This window comes from Dermacentor andersoni, chromosome 8 (assembly GCF_023375885.2).
Source record: "Dermacentor andersoni chromosome 8, qqDerAnde1_hic_scaffold, whole genome shotgun sequence".
NCBI lineage: Eukaryota > Metazoa > Arthropoda > Arachnida > Ixodida > Ixodidae > Dermacentor > Dermacentor andersoni.
Genome location: NC_092821.1, coordinates 144,781,134 through 144,792,820, shown reverse-complemented (window position 1 = coordinate 144,792,820; position 11,687 = coordinate 144,781,134). Strand labels below are relative to the sequence as shown.

Sequence of the window (11,687 nt, the reverse complement as noted above, 5' to 3'; positions counted from 1 at the left end):
GTTTATGAGCTCGAGCTCAGGAGATTACAAAGTTCGGATTGTCATCTGCTTTCAAGACAGCTTAGTGGAGAGCACGAAGGGGAAGTGTGCCTCCGCGGTCACCCGCTTGCGTAGGAAAACCAGCACCTGCGCATAGCTATGCATAATCATGCACTTCTGTTGCTTAGGTCGGGGTGAGATACACAAATAAATATATACATATGGATACGGCCATGAATTTCTCACAATTTATATATATATATATATATATATATATATATATTCCAACTTGAGCCACTTGTAACGGCACTTATTAACATGAAAATAAGCCACCGTGGTTGCTTAGTGGGTATACGGTGTTGGGCTGCTAAGCACCAGGCCGCGGGATCGAATCCCGGCCACGGCGGCCGCATTTATATGGGGGCTAAATTTATTAAATTATGGGGTTTTACGTGCCAAAACCACTTTCTGATTATGAGGCACGCCGTAGTGGAGGGCTCCGGAAATTTCGACCACCTGGGGTTCTTTAACGTGCACCTAAATCTAAGTACACGGGTGTTTTCGCATTTCGCCCCCATCGAAATGCGGCCGCCGTGGCCGGGATTCGATCCCGCGACCTCGTGCTCAGCAGCCCAACACCATAGCCACTGAGCAACCACGGCGGGTATGGGGGCTAAATGCGAAAACACCCGTGTATTTCGATTTAGGTGCACGTTAAAGAAACCCAGGTGGTCCAAGTTTCCGGAGTCCTCCACTAAGGCGTCCCTCCTAATCAGCTCGTGGTTTCGGCAAGTAAAACCCCATAATCTTAACGCAAAAATAAGCAAAAAAAAAAAAAAACAGGAATAAGAGAAACATTTCACGCATGGTTGAAGAGTTTAGGACTTCAGTTAATTCCGAAGCGTTGTTGTTCCTCGTGAAACCAAGGAGGCTAGAGTAGGTCGAGTTCCTGTTCTATGTGCACTATTCATTGTAGGCCTCGCCGACTACATCCCGGGAGACAGTGCCTATCGAGGGCATCTGCTGCCCTCTTGCATATTCTCCAGAATATATGCTTCAAATGCGGCTTGACCAGAGGGCAACTAGTGGTGATACGTCCGTCCCTCTATTTGTGCATTTATGGTTGCGGGGTGCCTGCGTCTGCTGCGGTAAGGCTGTGCAGCTCGCGGTATTCGTTTCATGTCACGTGGTCGGCATTAGAAACGCACTTCACTACTGCGTTTCGCCGTCTGTGAGGACGCGACGCTGTGGATTAGGTTGTCATCAATTCGCTAAAGCTGACGGTAAAAGAACACGACCGAACCACGTCGACACAGTTCCGCATGTTCCCGTCTTTATATCCGCAGTCAACACTTGAACCAATCGCTTTCTTCAACTTCTTTTTTAATGACGCGATTTATAATCTTTAATTTGTAAGGACTGAAGTGAACGCCCGGTACAATTATAATTGTTGTACTGAATGGTGCTCTTACGCTGACACGGCCCCACTCTGAAAACACTCTACTATAGTAAATCGCTCACCGAATGGCGGGGTTAAAAAGGGTGTGGATTGTTGAGTTTAAACACTACGTCATTGTGTCATAGCAAGGTGAATTGATGGGTATTAGAAACACACTTCACCATTGCTTTTCGCGGAAAGAGATGCGTTCGTTTTCTGAGAAAATATATTATCTGCAAGAACAACTCAGACTTTTTTTTTTCACAAAGCAACTCGAATCATAATGTTTGCGGGCATTTGGCTGTAAGTTTCCTACAAAACAAACTCTTCGGTATTCTGCGTACAAGCGCTGGTGAAAGACCATGCTCATGCGAATGAGATTTGTACGTGGACTACATGTAGACTTCAACTGAGCGAAACTCCATCTATATGAAGGCAATGTTTTCTACGACGGTTCTATCACAAGCGTAAAGCTGTTTCAAATCATTTGTCAATATCATTTTTTTTTTATTTGCCAGGAATCAATACCTACGGACCTTAAGCAATAAGCATGGACGGTGTATTAGCGGGCATGTCAACTATTACTTCTGGTAACGGGTATTCATTTATTTATTTTATTTATTTATTTATTTATTTCATGTACCCTCAGGGCCAGAGGCATCAAAGAGGGGAGTGGTTACATCAAATACGAAAAAAAGAAAAAAGTACAGTGCAGCAAAATAGTTAATAGTACAGAAATAGATGGTTCTCGGTTATACAATGTTATTTGAGTGTTCCTGGAGTGCTGGTCAATAAAATTAAATACGGTGCATGCAGTGCAGTAATACAGTGTTCCGGTAATACAAAACAAAAACAGTGATACAATTGGTAGTACAAGAACACAAATGAAATTCTCCTGTTTATACAATGTTATCTAATACTGCCGTGAAGTGCTGATGGTCAACAATAGTAGCGGGTGAGGCTGGTAGGCGATTCCACTCGGCAGATGTACGCGGAAGGAATGATTGAGACATGACATTGGTTTGGCATAATGAAATTCCAACTTTGTTATTGTGATCTAACCTTGATGAAATGTATTGAGGAGGGGAGATAAGCTCGTCGCGAAGTGAAGGATGATGAAATATCTTATGAAAAAGTTAAAGTCTAAGGCCTTTACGGCGAGAGGCTAAAGATGGCAAATCCAGGTTTAATTTCATTACAGAAGTGCTGGCAGTTCGGTTATAATTAGAAAAAACGAAACGAGCAGAGGTATTTTGTACCATTTCTAAAGAGTGAATCAGGTTTTTCTGAAAGGGATCCCAAACTGCTCCGGCGTACTCTAGTTTTGAGCGGACTAGTGACATGTATAACATTAATTTTAGGGAAGACGGTGCCTTAGTGAAATTGCGTTTTAGGTATCCCAGAATGCGGTTAGCATTTTTAATTACGTAAGAAACGTGCATGGACCACGAGAGGTTTCTAGTAATATGGACACCAAGATATTTGTAGGAGGAAACAGGGTCTAAGGGGATATTATTAACGTAGTAAGAAGGAAGCTGGTTAGAAGTTCTGGACACGCGCATAAATTTACATTTTTTAATATTTAATTCCATTGACCATGATTGGCACCAAGTAGAAATAGCGTTAAGGTCGGATTGAAGAGAAGATATGTCAGTGTCACATATTATTTCCCTGAAGATTACGCAATCATCGGCGAATAAGTGAATGTTAGAGGAAACACAAGAGGGTAGATCATTTATGTAAATTAAAAAAAGGAGGGGACCAAGTACCGACCCTTGAGGTACGCCGGACTGTACTCTGCTCGGTTGAGATGTTGAGTCATTAGCAAAGACAAACTGTGAACGGTTAGAAAGAAAGCACTCAAGCCATGCTAGCAGTCTGGGATCAATGTTAATTCGATGCAGCTTAAACATTAGAAGGTTATGGCACACTTTGTCAAACGCTTTCGAAAAGTCTAAAAATATACAGTCGGCAGTTGAAGAGCGGTCAAGAATGACGTTTAGCTTATGCGTAAATAAAACTAGTTGTGTTTCACATGAATATGTCTTGCGGAAGCCATGTTGCGATGGTGAAAAAAATGAGTTAGTTTCAAGAAAGCTAGCAAGATTAGAGGCAAGTATATGTTCTAACATCTTACATGGAATGGAAGTGAGCGAGATAGGGCGGTAGTTATATGGAGAATGTTTGTCACCCGACTTATGGAGTGGGATCACCTTCCCAATCTTCCATTCATCAGGCAAAGAACCCTTATCTAGCGACTGTTGGAAGATCATTCCTAGGAAAATTGAAGAGTAACAGCTAGTGCTTTTCAAAAATTTCGCGTTTATTAAATCGTGTCCTGGAGCCGAAGATAGTTTTAAAGATGAGATAATTGGTATGATGCCTGCTGGTTCAATGATTATGGGAAACATTGCTTGGTAATCGTAGTCGTGCGTGGATGGAAGAGTAATGTGTGTAGTTGATGAAAAGTTCTGCATGAAAACATCATTAAGCGCGGACGCACATTGATTAGTTGGAATAACATTTCCAGAGCTGTCGATGAAGGTTATCATGTCGTCCGCCTTGGGGTTAATGACGCGCCAGAATTTCTTGGTGTCGGTTTTAAGCATTAAAGGCAAGGTATTGCCAAGGAAGTGATCTTTGGCTTGTTTAAGTGCGGCTACATACTCATCTGCCGCCAGTTTGTATTTGGTCCAGTGGTTTACGCTAGGTGAACGTTTGGCTAATTTGTGCAGGCGTTTCTTTTTATTAGACAGGCGCTTGAGACGGATGTTGTACCATGGGGCGTTTAGATTACATGCAATGGTGCGCAGTGGGATGTATTTGTTTGTTAGTTCCGCAATTTTTGCAGCAAACATATTCCAGTTGGTCTGAACGGTACGGCTGTCGAAGTTGTTTATAAATACGTCTAGAAAAGCAGATAATTCGGCGTTGATTGCTTCAAAATTTCCTTTTGCATAGTCCCGAAAAGATTTGAATTTTTTACCGGTTTTTGGCCGCAAAATATTTAAGTCAAACGAAAGTGCTGAATGGTCGCTCAAGCCGGGTAAATAGGTGATGTCGGAAACTAGGTCAGGCCGCGATGTTAATAGAAGGTCAAGTGTGTTCCCAACGGATTCGGTAGTGCGTGTGGGTTGAGTAACAAGTTGTGAAAGTGAGAAGACAGAGCACATGTCTAAGAACTCATTGGCTAATGAAGAAAAAGGGTGTAAAGTTGGAGGTTCAGTATTCCATATTATGTTTGGTAGATTAAAATCGCCAAGCAAATATAAGGGTAATGTAGGATGACGAGATGTAACAATATTAATGATATCATGCATCTCGTTTACGAAGTTAGATGAATAAGTTGGGGGGCGGTAACAAACACCAATGATTATCTTCTGGTGATTGATTTCAATGATGGCCCAAACCGTTTCGAGGTCAGTATTGACATGAATACACTGAGATGGGAAATCTTTAGAAATCGCTAAGAGCACGCCGCCTCCCTGACGCATTGTACGGTCACAACGATACAGTGAAAAATGGTGCGCGGTTTGAAGAATTTCGTTATCTTGAATCTGTGAATGTAGCCACGTTTCGGTAAGCACAAAGATGTCGGCGTTGCAAGTCTCCAAGGCAGATTCTAAGGAAGTGCGCTTATTCATGACGCTTCGAATATTTGTAAGGAACACAGATACGATGCATGATTCTCGTGATTCTCGTCCACATCCCCTCACGTTTTCCTAACTGGGCACGTGCTGGGAATTTGCATGCCCGCCGTTATCTCGTGGTTCATATGGCGCATGCTCGTTGACGGTGTCTGTTGCCGGGTCATACACGAACTGTTTTTTATTCATTATTAGTTTGGTGTACCTTAACTGCAAAGGGCATGGTTGGGGCTGGCTTTTAGCGTACTCAATTAGTTTTTTACGGACGTGACGGGTGGCGGGCGAAAAATCTTCGGAGATAGAAATACCCTTTTCTTTCAGCTGTGCGCGCATAGAAAATACTTTGTCTTTTATTTTCGTGTTGGTGAATTTAACTACAATTGGGCGACACTTATTAGGCGTGTAGTGACTAATGCGATGAGCACGTTCGATTGCCGTGTCAGGCAGGCTGTCGATTACACCGGTTAGTGCTTCTCTTATGCGTGATTCGGACTGTTCCCACGATTCCCGAGAGTCACGGATGCCATGAAATATGAGGTTGTTGCGTCGCGATCTGTCCTCAAGTTCGTCAACGCGCATTAGTAAAGAGTCAAGCCGAGTTGTTTGGGCTTGAGCCGACGCCTGAATGCCAGTCATTTCATCATGGAGATGGTCTAGAACATTTGTTTTTTCTTCAAGGTTGTCTAATCTTTTCTGGATACATTCCATTTTGGTCTCGATGTTCTTTTGACCAACCTTAATAGCCTTGACGTCGTTAACCAACTCGGCCTGACCCTTAGCAGATTGTACAGAACGAGCCTGAAGGTCTTTTAACAGCCGGAAAAGAACTTCCGTCTGCTCAGAAGGATTTGATGGCAAATTCTGCAGCTCGAGTAATGCCTCAGTACGCGTAGTAGGACCTGGATTAGTTTCCACGTCACCTGAGCACAATAACAGCAACGCCATAGAGAAACAATCTGCGACAATTTCACAGAGCACTTGTTGGCACGTAAGCAATAGCAAAAATGGGTCGTCGCTTTTCTTAGCATAAAGCGGAAAGTTTTTACAGACCTGCGAAGTGGAAAGGTGCGTTGTATGAGCCATGGTGCTCCAAATGCTGCTTCCGTGCCAACTAAACGGACTGACGCTCGGACAGCCGCTTAAGTTGCCACTGCGATGTGACGACACGGTTGACGATGATGGTGCGCAGAAGGCTGGGCGCAGTAGTTGTAGTGGGTCGATGTGGAGATAGTTGCCGGTCTGCTGGTAGATTGTGGCCTTGCTTGATAGTACCAGTGGTTGTGAAGGGTCATACTCCGAATACGCTGTGCACGGACACAGCAGCAACAAGAACGCGAAGATCGCCTGCGAAGTGGAAAGGTGCGTTGTATGTGCCATGGTGCTCCAAATGCTGCTTCCGTGCCTAGACCTAGACCTAGACCTAGACCTAGACCTAGACGCAGTTCGATAATTTGGTATTGAATTTGTTATGAATAATCTGCTGCACTGTCTTTTGGGCATTTCTTGCTGAAATCATTACTGCCGTTCAGCATTTTGCTCGAGGTTCTTTCAGTTGAGTCGGATTCTCGCGGTCTTTCTCCACAAGCGGCTTTCTCGAAGATTGACTCATCTCACCTGTGAAATGTTCCGGCACGCTGAGCGAATACCCTGCATAGAGCGGTCTGAAATCGCTTTCTTTCTAGGATCCGCATTTTTTTTTAACGAGATAACTTCGTCGGAAAAATTCCTTTTGCGCAGCCTGCCAACCAGGCCTCGGAGTATAGCATAGGTGATCCAGGTAGAAGTCACCGAACAAAGCGAGAATTCGTAGAAAAAATTACCTAAGCTATCAACTTCAGCACAGAGACTCAAAGTCTCGTGTTCCCCTCGAGAAAAGAAAAAGAAGTCGCGTTGATAAAGATGTGCCTCCGGCAGAATCCTGAGCCCCCATATTGAGTTGTCAAAAGATTGTCGGAGCGCGCCTAAAGGGAAATTCGAAATGTCAAGGCAGCATGGGGCATATCAACAAAATAAATATGCAGATCCACCACACATGTTGGAAACTACAGGAAGCGGGGGGCTTTCGTAAGGCGGTAAATGAAGAGCTTTAACTTTGTCAATTTCATTCCTATGCCTTTGCCGTAAAGGCCACTAGCACACACACGTGCTCTGATGAACCCTTGTTTACGCAACGTGACAAATCTTACACGGAGTTGAATTTTTCCATTTTTCTTTTCAATTTGGATGCAACAGTTGCTAAATTCTTTCGGGTAACTGCGCGCCAAAGTATGGAAATTATATTCGCCATCAACACCTGGCGATTCGTCTCAAAGAGGTAGTTGGCATTGGCATAGTACGTACCGCGCGCTTCATGGTCGATTCACCCGACGTGGGCTTTTGTCATTGTGCCGTCAGCTCCTTGCCTACCAGGCGTTCGGAGTGGGTTCCAGTGTATGAAAACCATTATCATCGTAGTCAGCACGCGGACAGGCTTCTTGTCCAGTCCACCATTGTTAGTATGTGCCATGGTACAGAAATCATAATCGTCCTTCAACACCAGGCGATGGTCTCAGAGAGACATCAAGACATCAAGACATCAGACATCAAGTGTAACACTGTGGAAGCTAGACATACTTTTTGCAGTGTCCGCGTGCGCACTTAGAAATAGTTTGATGTTCTTTATCGTAACTGTGCGAACCAATTCTTTATATAGCCTCAGTAATAATTCAAAAACGTTTTAATCCTTAGTAACAAACTGTGGTATGTGGTTATTTAATGCATTGGCTCCAGATCAATTTGTTTTTTATTGAGTTTCCTTCCGGGCTTCTTTTTTTTGGGGGGGGGGGGGGGGGGCAGCTCGTCGCGGCAGCTTCACGTGCATGCTCGCGCGAGCGTACGTCTTTGGTAGGCAGGGCGGCACAGACGCAACGTGCGGAGGGATACATTCCCGTCACCGAACTTCTTGCGTAGCTTCCACAGCGTTGCACCTGATGTCTGAACCGGAGTATAGTTATAATATACAATAATCTTTATTTCAGACAATAAGGTCTCGGATACAAGGGCAAGAGGCAGACTTGCTCTGCCTGACGGGACCCAAGCACCCGAATACACAAACTCAAAGCTCGTAGCAACAGAAAGAACAAAAAACGCTATCGTCATGTACCCAACCAACTTTTACACAAACTAAACAACCGAACAAGCTACAAGCTTTTACAATGTTAAAGGAAAATTCGTACAATTAAGGAAACCTAGGATCATAAAAAATTGTGTATACACAACCTATTGATTACTAGGACAGGAAAGGAGGTAAGCTTTAACATTATTTTTGAATGAGTTCAGGGACACGCATTTCTGAATAATTTCTATGGTCTGTGTATGTCTGTTGAGAAGACTGGGAATTAAGTATGAAACCATTTGAGTTCCGTAGTTGGTCCTCACAAGTGGAGTTCTGTAACGATCGTGCCTTAATTTGTACGGCACATTACTACTGGAGTGCAATTCAAAATATTTACAAGAATCGAACTTGATTTCGTTATAGACGTAAGAAAGCAATTTCAACTCACATAATTGATTCACATTTAGAACAGAGTGTTCGAAAAAGTACAAACCTGTATGATCGTTACAAGAGATTTTCGACATGTCGCATCGCTTTTTTCTGTAATGTTATCAACCTAATAAGATTAGTTTTGGTTGTAGACGCCCATATAAGTATACAATAGTGAAGATGTCGATGTATTATAGTGTAATATAACTGCATTTCAGCCATTTGGGAACAAGGTTCCTAATTTTGTAGAGCACACAGAGTGACCTAGATACTTTATATGAACTTTATTAATATCCTGGGACCAGCTCAAGTGTTCTTCAATAAGGCCACTTAAAAACTTGTAGAAAGAAACAAGTTCAGTTGCATTGTTTTCACATGTAAGTTGAAGTTCAGAATCATCAGGTCTGTCATCATCATCATCATCATCATCAGCCTAGTTACGCCCACTGCAGGGCAAAGGCCTCTCCCATACTTCTCCAACTACCCCGGTCATGTACTAATTGTGGCCATGTTGTCCCTGCAAACGTCTTAATGTCATCTGCCCACCTAACTTTCTGCCGCCCCCTGCTACGCTTCCCTTCCCTTGGAATCCAGTCCGTAGCTCTTAGTGACCATCGGTTATCTTCCCTCCTCATTACATGTCCGGCCCATGCCCATTTCTTTTTCTTGATTTCAACTAAGATGTCGTTTACCCGCGTTTGTTGCCTCACCCAATCTGCTCTTTTCTTATCCCTTAGCGTTACACCCATCATTCTTCTTTCCATAGCTCGTTGCGTCGTCCTCAATTTCAGCAGAACCCTTTTCGTAAGCCTCCAGGTTTCTGCCCCATACGTGAGTACTGGTAACACACAGCTGTTGCACACTTTCCTTTTGAGGGATAGTGGCAACCTACTGTTCATGATTTGAGAATGCCTGCCAAACGCACCCCAACCCATTCTTATTCTTCTGGTTATTTCAGTCTCATGATCCGGATCCGTGGTCACTACCTGCCCTAAGTAGATGTGTTCCCTTACCACTTCCAGTGTTTCGCTACCTATCGTAAACTGCTGTTCTCTTCCGAGACTGTTAAACAGTACTTTAGTTTTCTGCAGATTAATTTTCAGACCCACCCTTCTGCTTTGCCTCTCCAGGTCAGTGAGCATGCATTGCAATTGGTCTCCTGAGTTACTAAGCAAGGCAATATCATCAGCGAATCGCAAGTTGCTAAGGTATTCTCCATCAACTTTTATCCCCAATTCTTCCCACTCCAGGCCTCTGAATACCTCCTGTAAACATGCTGTGAATAGCATCGGAGATATCGTATCTCCCTGTCTGACGCCTTTCTTTATAGGGATTTTGTTGCTTTCTTTGTGGAGGACTACGGTGGCTGTGGAGCCGCTATAGATATCTTCCAGTATTTTTACATATGGCTCATCTACACCCTGATTCCGTAATGCCTCCATGACTGCTGAGGTTTCGACTGAATCAAATGCTTTCTCGTAATCAATGAAAGCTATATATAAGGGTTGGTTATATTCTGCACATTTCTCTATCACTTGATTGATAGTGTGAATATGGTCTATTGTTGAGTAGCCTTTACAGAATCCTGCCTGGTCCTTTGGTTGACAGAAGTCTAAGGTGTTCCTGATTCTATTTGCGATTACCTTAGTAAATACTTTGTAGGCAACGGACAGTAAGCTGATCGGTCTATAATGTTTCAAGTCTTTGGCGTCCCCTTTCTCATGGATTAGGATTATGTTAGCGTTCTTCCAAGATTCCGGTACGCTCGAGGTTATGAGGCATTGCGTATACAGGGTGGCCAGTTTCTCTAGAACAATCTGACCACCATCCTTCAACAAATCTGCTGTTACCTGATCCTCCCCAGCTGTCTTCCCCCTTTGCATAGCTCCTAAGGCTTTCTTTACTTCTTCTGGCGTTACCTGTGGGATTTCAAATTCCTCTAGGCTATTTTCTCTTCCACTATCGTCGTGGGTGCCACTGGTACTGTATAAATCTCTATAGAACTCCTCAGCCACTTGAACTATCTCATCCATATTAGTAACGATATTGCCGGCTTTGTCTCTTAACGCACACATCTGATTCTTGCCTATTCCTAGTTTCTTCTTCACTGTTTTTAGGCTTCCTCCGTTCCTGAGAGCCTGTTCAATTCTATCCATATTATAGTTCCTGATGTCCGCTGTCTTACGCTTGTTGATTAACTTAGAAAGTTCTGCCAGTTCTATTCTAGCTGTAGGATTAGAGGCTTTCATACATTGGCGTTTCTTGATCAGATCTTTCGTCTCCTGCGATAGCTTACTGGTTTCCTGTCTAACGGCGTTACCACCGACTTCTATTGCGCACTCCTTAATGATGCCCATGAGGTTGTCGTTCATTGCTTCAACACTAAGGTCCTCTTCCTTAGTTAAAGCCGAATACCTGTTCTCTAGTTTGATCCGGAATTCCTCTAGTTTCCCTCTTACCGCTAACTCATTGATTGGCTTCTTGTGTACCAGTTTCTTTCGTTCCCTCCTCAAGTCTAGGCTAATTCGAGTTCTTACCATCCTGTGGTCACTGCAGCGTACCTTGCCGAGCACGTCTACATCTTGAATGATGCCAGGGTTCGCGCAGAGTATGAAGTCGATTTCATTTCTAGTCTCACCATTCGGGCTCCTCCACGTCCACTTTCGGTTAACCCGCTTGTGGAAAAAGGTATTCATTATCCGCATATTATTCTGTTCTGCAAACTCTACTAATAATTCTCCTCTGCTATTCCTAGAGCCTATGCCATATTCCCCCACTGACTTGTCTCCAGCATGCTTCTTGCCTACCCTGGCATTCAAGTTGCCCATCAGTATAGTGTATTTTGTTTTGACTTTACTCATCGCCGATTCTACGTCTTCATAAAAGCTTTCGACTTCCTGGTCATCATGACTAGATGTAGGAGCGTAGACCTGTACAACCTTCATTTTGTACCTCTTATTAAGTTTCACAACAAGACATGCCACCCTCTCGTTAATGCTATAGAATTCCTGTATGTTGCCAGCTATTTCCTTATTAATCAGGAATCCGACTCCTAGTTCTCGTCTCTCCGCTAAGCCCCGGTAACACAGTACATGCCCGC

General features: G+C 43.6%; 1 protein-coding gene across 1 annotated transcript; it reads right to left on the bottom strand.

Moving 5' to 3' along the window:
- Positions 1-5,139: 5,139 nt before the first annotated feature.
- Positions 5,140-6,335, bottom strand: LOC126522645 (uncharacterized). Its single transcript, XM_050171408.3, has one exon. It carries the CDS (start codon positions 6,145-6,147, stop codon positions 5,140-5,142), a length of 1,008 nt encoding a protein of 335 aa, XP_050027365.3. The 5' UTR covers positions 6,148-6,335.
- Positions 6,336-11,687: the final 5,352 nt, after the last annotated feature.